This window comes from Diadema setosum, chromosome 20 (genome assembly GCF_964275005.1).
Source record: "Diadema setosum chromosome 20, eeDiaSeto1, whole genome shotgun sequence".
Classification (NCBI taxonomy): domain Eukaryota; kingdom Metazoa; phylum Echinodermata; class Echinoidea; order Diadematoida; family Diadematidae; genus Diadema; species Diadema setosum.
The window spans coordinates 16,899,904-16,920,196 of record NC_092704.1 but is presented as its reverse complement, the minus strand read 5'-3'; the positions used below and the strand labels follow the sequence as shown (position 1 = coordinate 16,920,196).

At 37.3% G+C, this 20,293-nt stretch overlaps 1 protein-coding gene across 2 annotated transcripts; it reads right to left on the bottom strand.

Annotated features, from left to right (window-relative positions):
• Positions 1-1,928: 1,928 nt before the first annotated feature.
• Positions 1,929-19,961, bottom strand: LOC140243354 (tubulin gamma-1 chain). 2 transcript variants are annotated; one of them, XM_072323028.1, is made up of 13 exons: positions 19,862-19,961; positions 18,250-18,362; positions 16,698-16,865; positions 15,533-15,601; positions 14,627-14,706; positions 13,703-13,829; positions 12,838-12,924; positions 11,925-12,080; positions 10,630-10,785; positions 9,279-9,353; positions 8,618-8,704; positions 7,442-7,633; positions 1,929-4,526 (listed from the first exon to the last, which is right to left on the bottom strand). In XM_072323028.1, exons 1-13 carry the CDS (start codon positions 19,908-19,910, stop codon positions 4,503-4,505), a joined length of 1,383 nt encoding a protein of 460 aa, XP_072179129.1. In that variant the 5' UTR covers positions 19,911-19,961; the 3' UTR covers positions 1,929-4,502. The 2 variants fall into 2 exon arrangements, with proteins under 2 accessions (XP_072179129.1, XP_072179128.1); XM_072323027.1 differs by lacking the exon at positions 1,929-4,526 and having other exon boundaries at positions 7,409-7,633.
• Between the last annotated feature and the right edge of the window lie 332 nt (positions 19,962-20,293).

Sequence of the window (20,293 nt, the reverse complement as noted above, 5' to 3'; positions counted from 1 at the left end):
TGTGCACATCACATGACGACAATTTCTTTGTGCTTTCATCAAGGGAGAGCGATTTGAAGTCGATCTCGATTAGTCGATATTCTGTGGACGGACGGCTAAAAGAACGTGTAGTTGAAGATTTGAAAATTGGAGCACTGGGATGGCTGAATCCCCGGATGAGTGCTCCATCTTCTAAAGTTTTGGTTGTGTGTGCAGAAAATGAGATTATTCGATTTCACAGGGAGGTACTTATCCTTGATGAAGATGAATAAATCGGGATCAAATGAAAGGATAAAAGTCGTGATGACCTACAATGTTCGCATTATACATACATGTATATGCCTACAGTGGAACTTCATTATAAAGAGGTCGAGTATAAAAGAACCCTCTTATAACAAGATGACTTTACAGGTCTCAACTTAATTTTATATTTTCCTTGTTTTGTACCCCGATATAGTGAGAAACTTGATACAATAACAAGGCAATAGACTTTGTTTATAGGTCCTCGTGAGAGTAAGGTTCCCCTATTCACAACCATTTTGCATAAAGAATCTTACACATAATACATGTACAACCCTGAATAATACCAATGCATATTAACTAAACATTTTGATGTGTTTTACTTCCCAAGCCAATTTCTCTTTTCTATTTGTTATCAAACCTGACATATTATCTTTTGCCAATATTGGTAAATATTTACATTGAAGTATTTCATTGGTCACAGAAATTGCAACTAATGACCTTTTTTAGTGCATTTTCTGTTAAGTTCCCCCTCCCATACACACACAAACACACACACACACTATACATGACACAGCTGATCATTTGTAAGGGTATGGTGAATACATGTACTAGGCTGAGTAGAGCCTTTAACATCTGTACACTTTGAACATGGCTTCAATTTTTGTCTTGTTCATAACTCAGTTAAATGATTAATTAAACATTTTTGTAGTGTATCAAGTAAACTGAAAGTCATTCATGAAATTCTATCTATATGACAGAAAATATTGAAAGATATGCCTTTATTTCTCACTATGATGCTTGGAGAAAACTAAATCTACTCACTTTGGCAATACCACTATGTTAATGTACAGCAATATCAAAATTATGTACAATATCATGTTCATCATAATGTATTGAGTAGTATGACAAGTAGAAATTACATGTGTTTGTGTCTCAACCAACAAATGTCTCTGTACATGTATCAGGGTTCCTGCACCTTTTACAAAAATAAATTCCTTGACTTTTTCATGACTTTTCCATGTAAAACATTAGAAATGCAGGACCATTTTAAGGCAGTAACTTCATGAAAATCTAAGTGGTTAGTGGTAAACAAATGGAAATTATTGTTAGATAAATAGTGTCCATGTGAAGCGCCACTGTGTATATTACAATAACTCTGTCTGTAGCCAACAAGTTGGTCCGATGTTATTTGATGAAACAGTGCTGTCCTTCCAAAGAAACAAAATAACACTAAAAAGAAGATCACTGAAAGGCAAAAATACACGTATATGAATTTATAAATTTCCATGACTTTTCCATGATATATTTATAATTTTGCATTTCCCATGACTTTTCCAGGACTGGAAAAATATTTTCAAAATTCCATGGCTTTTCAAGGTTTTCATGACTGCAGGAATCCTGATGTATGTACACTGTAGTTTATTTTCCACTGTAACATCATCTGGCAGTTTGAGCCAGTATTGACAAACTCCATGATACCACATGCATTTTCAAGGTAAAATGAGAAACGGAGAGAGCATGGTAAAGCAGGACCATTTTGTAAAGTCAATCATTCATTGATTCACTGGCATGGTGAGCTGTATGTACAGTATCATAATGTACTTCAGCATAGAATCCAAGATGACATGTTTAAATCTACAAGAGAAAAGGAGTTGAGTGTCAAAGTGACAGAGTAGCTGTAATCACCACAAGAGACAGAGATTAGCTTTATTTACTTCACATTTCCTTTATTATACACTTTGGTACACAAGTCACTTTAAAGCTGCATAGAAATGCAAATACACGTATGTACAAATATACATTGTAGAGATGACTTCATATTTGCTGTAATGGTAAGCATTCAGTGCTTCACTTTCATGGTGTTTTCAGTGTGTTTGGGTGTTGTTTTTTTTTTCTAAATATGAAAATATTACACTGTGTGAAGCAATGTAGATGTACTCCCCATTTGTCAGTAATGGGCAAACATTTTCAAACTTTTATGTGCATAAGCAAATAAAATTGACCACATGCCAGACAGACAATTTCATATTAGAAGTTCTTCTTTGCATAATACATGCATGTTTGTAAATTATAACTCTCAGGTGCTGTTCATCTACCTGTTTGGCATAAGCATTTTCTTTGACAGCAGTCATGGCACTTGCCTTCTGTATCTCACAACAGTGTATTAAAGTTCTATTGCATTTGCAAGCCCAGGTGAACATAAGCTGGTAAAAGTGCACAAAAAGGGTCATAGATTGCAACCATGAACCTCTTGTCCAAATAATCATCACTGTAGAGAAATGTACTATAATTATCTGACATTTATCTTTTCCTCTGACATTAAGGGTATTGTTAAGTACAGAATAAGATACTGCTGTCTCTCACATGATTTATTTCTTATATTTCTTTGGAATACTGTAAAAGTGGTTTCTTTCATGGTGGTTTTATTTTCGCGCTTTGAGGTTGAACCGTGAATTTAACATCACGCGAAAATGTTTCGAAAAGTTGCGCGAAATTAACCACGCAAGGAAATGTTTTGAACTCGCCGCTTGTTACAATGCTATTGCGCACATGCACACAAGAAGATTCCGTGCAATGAGTGTATTGATGGTCAACACACACACAGCGATACCGCACAATGTAGGTATAAGCATGTTATAAGTACTTGAGAGACAGGATTTCAGGTAAGCCTGCATTTAATTTTAATTTCTATTTAATGAAAAAAAGAATAATTGGATTATAGTTTGGGTTTTCACATGCAAAATAAAACAGTTTTTGGTGACTGTGAATTCACAGATTGTGCTGACCGCGAATTTAAACACACATGAAAAAGTCGGCACCGATGGAAACTGCGAAAGTATCTGTACGCGAAAGAAACCACTTTTACAGTATCATGTCTCCCACGCATCTGAAAGGTTTGTTTGCAATTCTTTGAACAATTACAGGATAATTACTTATGAATGAAAGAATTTTCATATGAATTCAAATTGATAATGGAGCTTCAACACATTTTGTATAGGTAATGGAAAATAACTTATATGCTAAACCAGTAGACACTGGGCAGTTTTCTGTAAGAATGAGAAAGATGGTTGATTTATGTACCAGTACTTTTTATACAGCAGTTTGGTTTCAGTAAGTACAATGTATTATGAAACAAGCTTCATGACACATGTATGAATTTCTACTGTCAATGCAATGACACAAAGAGTCTGTTTTATGAGGTAAAAGTAACACACCCACATACATAGTGTTTCCATTAACCCGTTGAGGACGAGTCCCGAGTATACTCGGGCAGGTGTCTATGGGAATTGCGTGTTGTAGCAAAATCAAACCGTCCTCAACGGGTTAAAAATTGCTTTACTATATTAGGATATTCATAAGTCACCTGTACACCGCAATGACAATAGATTTATTGCTTTTTACAGAACTGAAAAATGTTAGCAACACAGATGAATGTCGCTCAGGGATGTCTCACTGAGGGATATCACGACCACCTATATGAACTTCAGACAAAAATCTTTTTACAGCACTGAAACCTGCCCTAATCTTATCAATGCAATAGAGTAAAACTGCATTTCAAATAATGAGATAAGATTCCTTAATAGAATCTCAATACATACGATGCTATGTAATCTGCTATTTTCTGGAAGTTCAGATACCAGTTTGATTGACAATACTAACATTTCTGTGCCTCCTGTGTATTCTCACAAAAAGTCTCTGCTTTTGTTCATCCCAACAACTAAAACTTACTTGAAGTGAAACAATGATATTGTAATTGTTGCTACCTTTCATCTCTCATCAACACAGACCACTAAAGCATGCAGGTTTATACCCATGACCTCAAATCAAACTTTATCATATGAATCTTCATAAAAAATAATGTGGCTGAAGGTGTTTTACTGACACTACGCTGGTATTACTTAGGAGGACACAATACTACAACCGCATGCCATCTCCCATTATGTGTTGCCACATCATAGTACACATACACTTGTACACTTATTGGAATACGACATCACTAGGAAAGAATGTCAGTAGCCTCCCATTCTACTAGCATCCTCTCCAGGGATGAATGCACTTCAAGGGGAAAGAAATATCACAAGTCAAAGAGACCTCACTACACTGTACAGACTTTTAGGCACTTTGCGTACAAGCAAGGCATCAATGAAGACACACAAACACATACCGGTACACAAAAATGATATAAAGGAACACTAAAAGCATCCTTCAGTGGGTTGTAATGGTACGGGTGTTCTGCTTTCATGCCTCGAAGCCATCAGATTTTATCACTGGAGAAGGTTTCATGATTTCGTTGCTTCTGCAGCCTGCAGGAAGAGTATAATATGACAAAACATTTCTTCATATCAACTGTTTTTATTATAACAACAGCAACAAGGAAAAGTAGAAATTACGCGGTGCGTAATATATGTCCCCACCGGAAGTAGCATTTTGTAGCAAAATGTGCGATATAGGTAAAAAATCAAGGTCAAAGGTCAAAGAAGTCAAAGGTCAAAATTCTGTGTAAAAGTTTTGAAGCCCTCACCTAGTGCCATCACATAAAGCAAACGGAATCGAAATCGGGTTAGAAATGGCGAAGGAGTAGCATTTTATAGCCAATGTACAATACAGGTCAAAAATCAAGGTCAAAGGTCAAAGAGGGCAAACGTCAAAATTCTGTGTAAAGTTTTGAAGCCCTCACCTAGTGCCATCACATAAAGCAAACGGAATCGAAATCGGGTTAGAAATGGCGAAGGAGTAGCATTTTGTAGCCAATGTACAATACAGGTCAAAAATCAAGGTCAAAGGTCAAAGAAGGCAAAGGTCAAAATTCTGTTTAGAAGTTTTGAAGCCCTCACCTAGTGCCATCACATAAAGCAAACGGAATCGAAATCGGGTTAGAAATGGCGAAGGAGTAGCATTTTGTAGCAAAATGTACAATATAGGTCAAAAATCAAGGTCAAAGGTCAAAGAAGGCAAACGTCAAAATTCTGTGTAGAAGTTTTGAAGCCCTCACCTAGTGCCATCACATAAAGCAAACGGAATCGAAATCGGGTTAGAAATGGCGAAGGAGTAGCATTTTGTAGCAAAATGTACAATACAGGTCAAAAATCAAGGTCAAAGGTCAAAGAAGTCAAAGGTCAAAATTCTGTGTAGAAGTTTTGAAGCCCTCACCTAGTGCCATCATACAAAGCAAACGGAATCGAAATCGGGTTAGAAATGGCGAAGGAGTAGCATTTTGTAGCAAAATGTACAATATAGGTCAAAGGTCAAGGTCAAAGGTCACGACTGAAATTCTGTGTAGAAGTTTCAAAGCTCCCATGTAGTGCTATCATATAAAGCAAACAGAATCAAAATTGGCTCATAAATGACAGAGAAGTAGCAAATTGAAGATTTTGATCACACACGGACGCACACACGGACACACGGACGGACGGACGGACACACGGACGGACGGACGGACGGACGGACGGACGGACACACAGACACACACACGTACGGAGCCCGTTTCATAGTCCCCTGCTCGAACTCGTTCGGCGGGGACAACAAAGCATCCCTCTATACACAGCATCCCTTAGGTACCCTCACTAAATCATATCTACATGAACAATGGTGACACTAATGATCACATTAAAGATCACATAATGCGGATTAATTTGGTTTTAAAGGCTAACCCATGTGGCTCACCATTGTCAATTTGAGGCATCACCAATATGCAAGTGACTCCCAGCCAGCCCTGTTTCAGATGCTTCATGGGATAGCTTGATGGTAATTTTGAATCTGGTCTGGGCTGCATCTTGCTCACCAGGCCAGTACGCAAACAGCGTACATACACACATGAGCGATATACACGTATATACGCATTTTGCATAGCTAACTACTGTTAAGGACTAGCGCTATGTAGGACTATGTGTCTGGCGCTATCGTGCATATATCGCGATTGCAATGTAGAAAAAATACCTATGCGACATTCAGCATTAACTTTAGCTTTTGCTTTGTCAGTCACTGTCGTGTTATCTTTTGAATTTATTTTGCTTTAAATATCTCAAAGAAATTGAATCAATTTTTTTTTTTTTTATTGCTTTCTGGTGAATTTTCAGATATATACTTTTTAAAAATAAGCCAGGAAAAGATTGTCGTGAAAATAATTGGAAACATTTATTTGACAGAGAGATTTGTACAAGAATTGAAGAAGATTGAATAGCAAGAGACAATGTCATAATCTACCAAAACAATGTACATTTCAAAATTGTTTGTAAACTGGTGTTTTTTAACGCGAGAAAAGTATTTTGTTTAACTTTTTTGCAATGTGATTTAGAATGTTGAATTATGGAGACACAATGAATACTCAGCTAGGGTTAAAAAAAGAAGAAAAAAAGAATCTTTGATTTTCTATGACTTCATTTGAAAGTTGTGAAGACGGAACGCTCATCTCGAAACTCTGTCTTAATGACAGTCCCTACGCTGAAAATATTTTTGACTGAGAGAGGAATTCCTTCTCTCAGAAAACACAAACATAACATTTTGCATGACTGGCTGTGAGGGCAGCTGAAACATACTACTGTGGTACAGTGTTATTGAGCCCTGTGACAGGGATGAGTTGGGGAAGAAGTGCCATGCACGTGGTAGAGCTTGCTGGAAACTTCACCCAAGTCACATCTTTCATCCAGATGTACTTTTGAAGATTTCTTTGCTTATCATCATGTGACCAGTACACTGCAGCTTCCTCTTCGCCTTGTGAGTGTCAAAATGGGGCATACGTCAAATGTTAGTTATGTGTAATCAAAGAATGTGTATAAGATGTAGACTGGTTGTAAATTCCCAAAGCTTGTGTTCAGTTTGGAAACAAACAGGGCAAGGAAGGCAAATAATGAGTCTTTTACTGGTAAAATCCTCCCATACTCTAAAAATCTTGTTGCGTGTTTCTGAAATTAGCCCACTATCATCAAGTGAGTTGTGCCATAGAGCCCAGGACGATTATCTTACAATAATGAAATTTTATTGTATCGGTGTTCGTCATAACAAGGTGCACCTGTATATGACTTTAGAATAGCCCTCCTAGAATTTCATAAATTGATACCTTTCAAAATGAACAAGCCAGATTCTTACTGTCTGGAGGGGAATGTGGCTACACATGTGGGACTTTCCTGTGGATTCCTCTCTCAAATTTAAAGACAGAATAGTTGTCAAGCTCTAATAAAGTGCAATGTTACTCTTTTATCCTGTGAAAGACTTTGCTCACCTGTTGTGTGCCCCATGAAATGTAGTCTGGCTTGGTAGCAGCATGGTACTCATCAATCAGCTGCTGCACTACCTCCCTTGAGTCATCCAGCTCATCCAGGTTGTCACGGAAAATGGACTCCTTGCGGAATTGTTCAAGAAAGGCCTCACGTTTTCGCAGCTTGTCAAACTGTTGACATGTTCTTTCAAAGAGCTGTGAACCAATATGGGGGATATCAACAAAGATTATTCAACCTTATGGGAAGGAAATGCAACAAGATAACAAAACTCTAGCATTAACACAAATTTGTTCTTACAAATGTAACAAAAATTCTCATGTGATTAAAAAAGAGCACAAATTGTTCAAGAAAGGCCTTATGTTTCCACAGCTTGTCAAACTGTTGACATGTTCTTTCAAAGAGCTGTAAACCAAGAATATGGGGGATATCAACAAAGATTATTCAACCTTCTGGGAAGGAAATGCAACAAGATAACAAAACTCTAGCATTAACACAAATTTGTTCTTACAAATGCAACAAAAATTCTCATGTGATTAAAAAAGAGCACAAATTGTTCAAGAAAGGCCACACGTTTCCGCAGCTTGTCAAACTGTTGACATGTTCTTTCAAAGAGCTGTGAACCAAGGGTATGGGGGATATCAACAAAGATTATTTAACCTTCTAGGAAATGCAACAAGACAGAAATAAAACTCTAGCATTAACACAAATTTGTTCTTACAAATGCAACAAAAATTCTCATGTGATTACAAAAGAGCACAAAAATACCAATTTATCTGACACATATATGTGTGATCTAAAGCAATGGTAGTCAATTCATTCTTATAAAAATCTCTTGGCCTCATAGCACATCCATATTAGTCAAAAGCACTGTCACAGTACCTGGAACTGTCAAACATGCACTATAAAACGTCTGTGAAACAATGCAAAAATCAGTACAACAAAGCTACCTCCATTCAAATATGATTACAGAATTTTAATGTAGGTGTCCCCACACTTAAACATGTCCACAAAATAATGTTTTTTGTCCACAATTTTCCCTCTAAACCATGATAATTCAGTTGTTTATCACCTAGGGATATCATACATAGTTGTTGGAGAAAATTTTGAACAGTGTTTTGACAATCAGGGCACCAACTACCATACATCTACATAAATGTGAGTTGAGAAAGAAGACTTACTGAGACAATACTTGTATGGTTAGCAAGCATGAGGCCACTGACTCTGTGTGCTGTCTGAACGTATGGAGACTTCTTGGACAGAGCAACCTACAAAGAGATAAACAGGACAATTAATATACACTATCAATGTTACCTTGAAACAAGCCAGAGCTCTTCTTTATTCAAGTTTCTCCAATATTTCCTCAAAAGTTCTTCTGGAGATGACATTTAGTATCAGTCAGGTATGCCTAGAATTCGAACTCTGACAAACTATGGTCTTCAGCTATGAGAAATGGAAGTAGTTCTTGATATAATTTATAAAATCTGACATCTCAGGACGTTATTCATGAGGCGAGATATACAGCCCAATGAAATATATATAAAGCATATGCTGTAAGTACAAGTTTTCGTTTGTAATGTTGCCATCACAGTTTGCAATATGAAGTCAAATTCTTCTCAGAACCCTGCTGTAGTACTAGGATTTATGATTTACCAACTGCTGCCACCTTCCAATTCATTACCTATAAGCCAGGAATACTACCCAAATACTCACAGGTTAAGATGAACTTTAAACTTTGCCATACTTTGTGTTGGATGTATACACAGAAATATAAAATATACAATAAAAAAGAAAAAAGAAGAAGAAGTAAAATGTGATTTTCAAATGCATTGAGATAGTTACCTGAATACTTGCTGGTCCCCAAGGTATGAAGTTTGCAAGTTTCCTCTCCCTGATCCTCTGCAAACTCTTATGAACCTAATCACATAAATGAAAATGATGCACAAGACACAGAATGACAAATGCACACATACAAAATCACTCTGCTGTTTCCTTCAAAATATATGCATAAGCTCTCATCGGCTACAACACCATATCCCACTATTCTATCACATTTACACAACTTTGTCATGGTTGCCATTTGCAATTAACAATCTACCTCAATCATAGACGATTCAGCACTACTGTACCTCACACATGTCTGTGGAGATAACTATGATATCTTCAGTTGGGAACCAGGAGAGTGTTAACAGCATACAAAGTCATAACAGCTCTCCGGGATGCCAACCTTATAAACGTCATCACTGTATTCTGAGGGCTGAAAAGGCGTTTTTTTTTTCTCTCTCTCTCTCTCTCTCTGTTTGTTTTTTATATTTCCTGCAACTGGCAAGTGTAGTTAATACCACTTGTATTTTCAATGAAACATGCTTTATTTTCTTTTTATTATTATTTTATTTATTATTATTATTTTTTTTTTTTGGGGGGGGGGGAGAGGGGAACAGTACAAAATACTGCAAAAAAAGTACCAGTTTGCATCTCTAAAAGTTAGTCCCATTCTGGTTCTTACAGAGACTAACAACATTAAATCAAATGTAATAATAACGGATGGATGATTCCAGTCAGATATAGCTTAATTGCTGACAGCTGTAAAAATGTGCATCACGTTCACTGGCCTCTAGTACCCGGGGGGTGTTTCATAAAGCTGTTCGTAAAGTTATAAATGACTTACAAGCGACTGGTGATCAATTCTGATGTGCTATACCTATCAGAATTTCCATAATTCAGCACAAGAACTGATCACCAGTCGCTTGTAAGTCGTTCGTAACTTTACGAACAGCTTTATGAAACACCCCCCAGGGCACACTCTTCAATCATGATTAGAGTTTGCTCATTGTGAATGAAGCTTTTCATTTACATATAATTACTCATGAATGACACCATCAAAACATTCAAACATTTATGATTTCCACATCTACGTAAACTGGGAAATGTCATTGTTTCATTACCTATTTAAAAAGCACTGACAAGCAACCATGTTGGTGAGCATGGCATATGACGTGATTGGATGGAGAAACATTTTTTTGTCTGACTCTACCAGATGCAAAAAAAAAAAAAAAAAAAATCCAAGCAACATTTTTTTTTTTTTTGGTAACAGTCAAAACTTATAGTACATATGTACCACCACATGAAACTAATTTATATCTCCCTCCTGATGATGATGCACAGAGCTCCAAGCAATCCATGGCTCCCCTACCTGTGTGGGATCCACTTCTCCCTGGATGATGTTCAGGATAGAGATGTAGCAGTGGTTGCTCTGCCGATCTCGCAGCGTCGTGGACACCATGATATTCTTGGGTTGCAGTAGACGACGCATTACATCCAGTACAGTTGTCTTTCTCACGTTGGGAAGCTGAGATGAAATACAACAGAAAGCTCAAGGAAAGAATATTCTAACTCCAAAGTACCTGATGAATTGTCATTGATCATTAAAATGAAAGTTCTATCATTTTATTAGCAGTAAAAACAAAGTAAACCCATCCCCCCCCCCAAAAAAAAAAAAAAAACTTCTAGCTTCAACAACATTTCTGCACATCTGTCCTCTCCCCTTTAGGTCAGCAGTCTTCTCCCCTATTCCTGCATATGCCTAAGAGTATAAAATCTATGTACACGCTCTAATTGAGTAAAATTCCCATCACACATTTCTAGACTACCCTTTGATTTTGTCTTTGCCATGCTTGCACTCTTGACTCATTCATAATAAGTACACCAAATTCCCACTACAGCTTCGCACACATGATAGTACAATGGTATGTACGGTGACAGAAAGTAGTGAGCTGCAGTTGCATGATGCTCTGGGCTTACTTATTCAACCAATATCTGAAATATCTTTGTAGTTTTTGTTCTTATTTCAGCTTGTAATTCTTTGCACAACAAGCTGAACACAATGACCTGGCTGTTGTAAAGCTTACAGCTGTAACAAGCTTGAAACTTCATGAATCAAGGGTAATGATAATTATAACATTCACAATGTCGTTCTTACAAAGTAAGAACTCAGGCATGAAAAAAAAAAGACAGCTTAAGTGTCTTGACACAGAATCTGTACAACTGATGAAAAAAGAACAGATACAAAAAAAGAACAGAACAATTATTTTGCAAGGACAGGAAGCATCAACAGCAACACAATCGTCAGAAAAATGCTGCATCTAGTGCTAGGGCACTTAAATCAAAACATTACATTGTAAGGTGAATGTGTCATGTGTGTGTGGGGGGGGGGGGGAAGAGGTTCTCAATGTGAGACTCAAAGTCACAAATTCACAAAGGTGGTTTACGTTAAGACCATGGTTTAAATTTAAACAAGAGTCTAAAATATACGCAGGAAATAGGTGTACCTTTGACTTGCACGTATATACGCAGAATTGTTGTTGGACGTCTGTCAGTGTATGCAATCTATCAAGCATATTTACGCAGAAGAAATTTACATAAACCATGTTCTGAATTTTAAACCACCTTCAAGGATTCAGGGAAAAGAGTTTCATCTCCCTTTCTCACCTTGGTGTCTGCTCCCAGTGTCAAAGGAGTATAGCCTGTCATCAGAAAGTGAAGCCTTGGGGTGGGAATCAGGGAAGCTACCAAACCAATCAAGTCATTGTTCATGTAGCCTGGGTAACGTAGAGTGGTTGTGCTTGTTGACATGATTGTTGACACCTGCCATTCAAAACACATATAAGTTATATCATATTGTATATAAGTAAGCACATTCATATAAGTATAGATCATTCAAATAAAAAAGAATAACATAACTGTGATATCCTCAGTAACATTCATAGTACAGTCTGACCTTGATTATACAGCCATCTATTAACTGGATCCCTGTTATCCAGATGTCGACTGGCCGACATTTTTTTTTCATGTATTATCAGTGCCAAATCTCATTCAAAACAAACACACATTCAATGTCGTGGCCGAGTGGATAAGAGCGCACGTCGAGCCCCACGAAGCCCGACACATTTGCCCTTCAGCAAGGCACTTTATCCACATTGCTGCTCTCCACCCAGGAGTATTAATGGGTACCTGGTAGGATGAAGAATGTTTATGTTGGTTTATCAGCATGTGCACGCCTGTAAAATGGCTGCGACTGGCTGGAATGCTCCCTAGGGAGTGGAGAGTGAGCACTATCAGTGCTGGCGGGAAATAATGTATCCAGAAACCGGGGTAATAATAGTATGTATGCGCTTTGAGCACTACGCAGAGTGGAGTTAGCGCAATATAAATTCATATTATTATTTTTTTTCCATTCTTTTTTTTTGCCATTACGGTTTTTCGCTTTCACAAGGTTGGCAGCTCTATTGGTTGGTTTTGACTTGAGTGTTTTAGGAGAGCATAGGAGCAGCATCTCTTCAAATTTCACTTCAAATATTACCACTCTAAATCATGAGTGACTATGAAGTGAAAATGTGCTTACCATTTGATTGATCTGAGAGAAGTCTGGATTCTGGAGATGAAGGCGCTCAGTAGCTATTCTGTTCAATGCTGTGTTATCCAGAACAACCTGAGAGGAGAATAAAGAAGGCCATTATTACGATCAGTAGAGTGATGCTTTATTATCGAAGTGAACTACCCTCTCTTGTTTTAATGTTCAGTTTATTGATCACAATTGATACTTGCATTTCCTGCAAATGCACACTTAAATATTTTGATTCCATCAGTGCAACTAATAGTAAATTAATAAACCTCATGCCTGCTCAAAAACTTCATTGTAACTATTTGAAAGCAAAATGTGAAATATTCCATGTTAACAATCTTACTTAGAGTGTAGCATTCTTGTAACCAAAAGGGAGTACCATTTTGAGGGCAATTACTGTCAACCACACAGAACAGAAAAATTGACATATATCAGAAGTTGTAAAGAATTCAATGTTTTAGGAATGTGCAACTTATCCATATAATGTCAGCTGTAAGGCCTTCTGCAAGGGCACTTATCAAGACAAACGAATAGAATTGCAACACCCACTACAATTTTAATATGTGAATGAAAAGACTTCAGTTGTCGTGGATGACACACAAGAAGAAAATGTCAGTGTGTATCATTGAAAACAATCATAGTTGTTTGAGATGTTCAAATTACTGCCATTTCATTGCTAGATGATGCCTGATGTACAAAGTTAGTACCGGTAATATACGCCTCACTTCAGTCAAACTTTCACTGCTCTTTACTCTTTTAGTACTTCCATTAAAATAGGTCTATATTTTAAGAAAATATTCATTTACAATAAAATTGCTTTAGAATGGATCCATGACATTTTGTCAACCATAAAACATGCACTCACCACACAGTCACTGTTTTGTGTCAGTCTCTTCAAAGTCAGCATAGAGTTATACGGCTGTACAACAACATCACTGATCTCATCTTGGTTGGGAAAGACCGAGTATGTCTGAATCAACTTCTTTGGAAACCTAAAGGTGCAAAGTGCAGAGAGAACCAATTTATTGTTAATCAACATTTGGGATCCTTACAAGAATTAACCATCAGAGGAATTTCAGTTTAGAGTAGAGGTACAGCATGACACATAAAGGTACTTTTATCCAGCCAGCAAAGATCATGATTTTCATTGTAAAATTCTGGAACATGTCCTTTAATGGAAGAATGCAATGACTATAACTTTATGAAAGGTCTGGATACATCAAAAATCAAACTCACTCAGAATGGATGAGCAATGATACAAGACAAAACTTCTTCATTTCTATGTCAGTTTGTTCTACATATTTGAAATGCCCCGCATTCTTTGTGTTTTTACATGACAAGGCCTTTTTGTGTGTACTGAATTGCTTTCAATCTTTATCTCTTGAACAGACAATGCACCTAATGTAATATAAATGCCTTCTCAATATATCTGTTGCCAAACCGAGTTTCTGCGGATATCTAATTTTCTTTTCAATGTAACTTCAACATGAAGAAGTAAAATGGACACAAACACATACAAACAGTGGGAAATTGTGAAATTTTAAATGTGTCACAAACGTTCTTGGGCCTTTGTGTTGTTGATCTGATCAGCATAGGCACAGAGGAAACACAGTGCAGTTACACCTGTATATTAATGTCACTCTGTATCCAGTGCGATCATACACTTCCAGAAAGATGTTTTCTTGTTTCTTCAGCTTTAAATGTCAATGTGTATAATTTGGTGAAAATGAGTTTATCATCCTTACCAGCTTCATAAATAAACTCACTATTTTGCCCATATGTAAATTACCTGTCATTGATTTTCTCTAGAATGTAGGATCCCATGCCAGAGCCTGTGCCTCCTGCAATGGAGTGACATAGAACAAAGCCCTGCAGAAGACAAAACACACAAGACATGGTAATGACAAGTAACTGCACTCATACGCTTGTGCAAAAAGACATTGAAGCAAGCAGACAGATTTCAGACAGATTTTCAGGCCTTACAAGACAGGGAACCTCGTCTCTCCCCATAAAACAAAATGCAACATTCAATTGATATTACATCTAGCATAACAGAGAAGCACTTTACTTACCTCATGCTGAAAGCAGGGGGATTGATATAATTACTCTAAACATACACACATGTATGTAACAAGTTGAGCATGAACTCTTCATAAGAAACAGAATTTTGTGGAATTCTCTTCACATATATCTTTACATTATTCAACAACAAAAACTTTAAAACTTGTTTCAGACTTCTTATCTGGCAATGAGAGCACATGGATATTTATATCAAAAGCTACAATTTCAAAAACATTTGAACACATCTGATCTTTCTGATCTTCCTAAAACTTCACTGACACCCTTATTGTTCTTTTATTTATCTTTCTGAATTCACTGCATTCATGTACATGTTAGGGGTAAATTTCCTTAGATTTTCATGCATGGCTGCTGCTGTCTTGTCTGGGTCAACTTTGTCTTTGAAAAATGGTCTCTACTGATCTTTAAAGGAAATATGACAGTCAAACAGAAATCAAACTACCATGGGCCTCCATGAAGGCTGACTAGGTGATGCTTCATTTCCCTGACTGTATAACTCTCTGTTGAAGTACAACATAGAGCAATGTGAATCTCGCTAAAAAGGCCCATGTTCTGAGCAAAAGTTGCACCAAAGTCTGGAATTTATCTTTGTATAGTTCTGGATGACTTGACATACCTCCAGACTGTCACTGCCATCAGCCTCCCTGTCAATGATGTCAAACATTTCCTCATAGAGTCTCTCTCCCTGTTGATCAAGAAACATTTGTTTTCGTTCATACCAGTGATCACATATCAATAGTACCCCAGCACTTTCTTTCAAAAGAAATGATACCACAAGAGAATTCCCAGTTCATGATAACAGACACACAGAAGTTAGACAAACAAAGAACGCCGAGTGTGATGCTATAATTGTATCTTGCTAAACATAGGTGAATATAATATGCACGTATAGCTAAAACTGTTCATACTGGCACATGCACATCTCACAATTGCAATGTACAAAACATACCTCTGCTACATGCAGTGTTGACTTCAGCTTTTGCTATGTCTGCCAATGTCTTGTTATATTTTTAGATTCTAAGACTCCATTTGTAGCCTGTGAAGATGAACCACTGATCTCAGAAATTTGTGTAAATGATTCCCTCAGCTGAAAGCATATTTCCTTGACTGAGAGAGGAATTAATACCTCAGGAAAATGCAAACATGACCTTGAATCACTGGCTGTGAAAACAGCTGAAATATACTAACAATACATTAACGTATTGCACATGGCCGAGCGTGCTGGAAACTTCACCCAAGTAAAGTCTTTCATTTAGGGGTATTTTTCAAAGATTTCTTCTCATATCGTCATGTGCACAGCACATTGCAGCTTTGCAGTGATGACCAATTACTCTAATGGCCACAATCAGTCAAATTGAAAAGAAGACAATCTCTCTACACTAAATTCAAACCATGGAAGAGAGCAGTAATGAACAAAATGCACAATTTGATTGCATTGCATTGTACTGGAGTATGTGAATGAAGACAGGCGACAGACAACTGGAAGCGATGAGGCCACCAAGTAAACCAACAGTGCATCTGTGACAGGGCTCTGCAACAGTGTTTTGCGCACTGGTGATACCAAAAATTAATAATAGCTTATCTGATAAGAACATATGGTCTTATCAGAACATCAGGTAGATAACTCGTTATCTACCTGATGCTTTTTATTACCAGATAACAGTATACCTTCATTATCTTGCTACTTGTTTTCTAAGCTTCTAAACACCATTGACTATGAGCAAATCTGTTACTGGGACATCTTAGCATCAAATGAATTATAGAAAGGCATTCAAACCCACCTGAGTATACCCAGAGGCCCAGTTGTTTCCTGCACCACCGCCATGTTTTGAGAGATAGATGTTCTCTGGGTTGTACAGGTTGGCATAAGGTGAATTCAGAATGCCATGGATAACCCTTGGCTCCAAGTCAAGCAAGACTGCTCGTGGGATGTAGTGCTCATCATCAGCCTTTCAAGATCACAAGTGTGAGGGAAAAGCAAAACTAAATTAGCATACTGTGCACTCCCGTTTTAACAAACGAGGTTACAGTGTATAACAAAATTCCGGTTACAACAAAATAAAAATTCAGGCCGCAACATTTTCCTCCTTATGTTTTTTATTGTTTATTTGTTCGGTTATAATGAAATTTTGATACAACGAAGGAAACCTAATTACAGATGAATGACAAAAATATTGGACTGTAGTTCAACAGACAACAGAGTGAAGTAATATTAACATAAAGAAAATATCTTTTTTGCGAAGCATCTTTCGGGAAAGATGTGTGAAGACTGAATTTATACATAACCTTTAAAAACAAAGTTCATATACACTGAAAAGTGTTTTAAGAATTACGCAAAGGAACATTTTAATTAAAGGACTTGAATCTACATAGGGACAGCATGGTGGCATGGGAAGCCTAACAACAAGTAAATTTGATACACAAATCAAAGACCCCTGTTCTGTCACTGGCATCAGTTATATTCATCCTGAAATTTAGTTTGTGTAAATAGAAACAGAAAATTGCAGGAACAGGACAGTGAAAATTTGAGCAAAGTCTGAGGAAAACCAAGAAAGTCTGGAAAAGACTGAGAAATCAATCAAACACACATTAACAGTTCTGTGATGTCACATACCGTACAAGCCCATCCTCATATGCTATATACTATACCCATATACGCTGATGCTCTATACTAAAATACAGCTGTATTTTAATTTCCCCATCAAGAAAATTTACATTCACCAATATACCCTTAATTTGATTATTGTTGATACTTTTCTTTATAACACCTGCAATCAGACAATATATTTCGCCATCAATAAAGAGAGGGGGGAAAAAAAGAGATTTCATGAAATTTCATGCATAGATAGGGTACAAAGACAGAGCTTTATATCACCAACTTGCCAATTTGTGCTTGATTGATCATAACTTCAAAATATCAAACATAGCAACTTTCTTAGTTTTCATCAGAACTGCTCAAACTTCCAATGTCCTGTTCCTCTTATATTTCTGCTTCTATTTACACATGCAAATTTTCAGGGTGAACTTCTCCTTCAATTGAAGAAGTAGAAAAATCCATGGCATTGACATTATCCATTACTAGGATTAACCGTGCCCACAAATCTGATGTACAAATGCTGATATACATACATGTACGTAGTACATTAGTAGAGTCTACATCATTTAATCTAACACTACAATCAACCAACTCTAGAACCAGCCAATTCAATTTAATCTTTAAAACCAAATCAGTCATTACACCTCAAAAAATACCCAATCAACCAACAAGGCAACAACCATTATCGAAACCACTTCAATTCACCTGTATTCAAAATTTCAGTATTTGCTACAGACCTGATAAAAGAAGACATCTTTCCGGTCTGAGCCATCTGTTGCAAAATCTTCGAGGATCCCTTCTGGACTGATGCCATGCTCTAAGCACAGTTGCTTCCAAAACTCCATTCCAACTGAAAAAAAAAAAAAAAAAAAAAATCAAACAAGGTGGAAGATAGAGAAAAACCCAACACAGATCTAATTTACAACACTACAGACCACTGCACATTTGTACCCTACAAAACTAGAATCTAAGCACCTTCACTATATTTATAATGAGTGTAATTCAATGTCACTGATTTGGTTCAATTAATTATTAATACCACCAAAAAGGGTAAACCTACTTTTTCAAACAAAAAGAATACATACAAATTACAAAATCATATCTACAACAATATACGTTAAATATATCAAGCATCTTTTATCTCAATTTTGGTTTTGTTTAATACAGTAGGACTTTAATAATCTGGCCATCGATTAGGATCTATCCGGATTCTCGGTTATCCGGACTTCGACTGGATGACAATTTTTGTTTAATGTCAATAATTTTTTCTAACTTTTCCAGCAGCCCCATACGCATAGCGTAATGGGGCTGCGGACTGTAGCATTCAGGATCATGACAGGGCCAGGTAGTATCGCGGACAAATATCAACTTAAAATCGAAAATTTTCTTCAATTTGAAGACTTAGTTGAAGTATTGACAACAGGGTTCGTGCAACGTTTGGTTCTGTCAATACAGTGTAGTCCCTTTCTGTTCGAATTGATGACTTAATGTCACTCGGTCGAGAGGAATCTGGGAGAGCTACACTGAATTGACGGCCAGCGCATGCGCACACATCACATGCGCACAAATTTCAAATCCTTTGACTGGATAAGAATCTTCTAGATGTCTGTGTGCGCATGCACTGGCTGTCAATTCAGTGTAGCTCTCCCAGGTTCCTCTCGACCGAGTCACATTAAGTCATCAATTCAAACAGAAAGGGACTATTGTAGCTGTACCCTGTATTGACCAATTGACAGATGCCAAACGTTGCACGAACCGGAACCCTGTTGTCAATACTTCAGCTTCACTTCTTCAAATTGAAGAAAATTTTCGATTTTAAGTTGACATTTATCCGCGATACTACCCTGTCATGATCCTGAATGCTACAGTCCGCAGCCCCATTACGCTATGCATATGGGATGGGGCTGCTGGTCGCAGTTAAATGTTTTCATGCATTTTCACTAATTTCCAGTGCCAAACAAATCTTATTCAAAACAAACACAATCCTGCTAGCTGCACTATCATGACTAACTGTTAGAATAGTATCATTGACTGACTGGTAGATCTATAGCGGCACCAAATGTGCTTCATCTTCTAGATTCTGGTTAGGAGTAGGTCACAGATTAGCATCAGACAATTAATTTGCTTCTTTCTCATGTTTCTGCTGGAACTGGCCCACAGGCACAGGGATGTAGGCCCTACAATGTAGCAAAACAAACAAACATGCACACCGGTACATACTTTATAAGGTGTGGGACTAAAAGATTAAAATTTGAAAATACGAATGAAGTGAGCATTGTGATAAGGTAGACTAATGTTACATTGCTTGACGGTTTTCGCACATTCAGTTAAGCAGCATTAATTACTTACTCTGGTTTCCACATTGCCCTAGCTGTAATGTAATTATTTCTCGTGGCATCTTGACGGGTGATTTCAGGATCTGTTTACTCTCGATGCGTGATGAATTTGTTTGGCGCGAGATAGAAAGTTTGATATCCGCCAATAGAGGGCAGCAGAGTCAATCGGCCTCAATGGGGATCTCTGCGCTGCGCTGCCAAAGTAGATACGGTGATGGGCTCACACCCATAAATATTTCCCCATAGGGATGTGTGTTAAAAATCAAATTTCAAAAAATTCTGTAAAATAGATGGGAGAAATGAGGTGTTTCAGCTCCACTAACCTGGATAAGTTAGATATACCCTTTCATCCATCAAATTTTCAGGGTGGACTCTTCAGTTCAAATTCTGTCCAGGGGTCCGCAAAGCCAGACTATACGAGTTCTTGTCACTCAAAAAATCACCT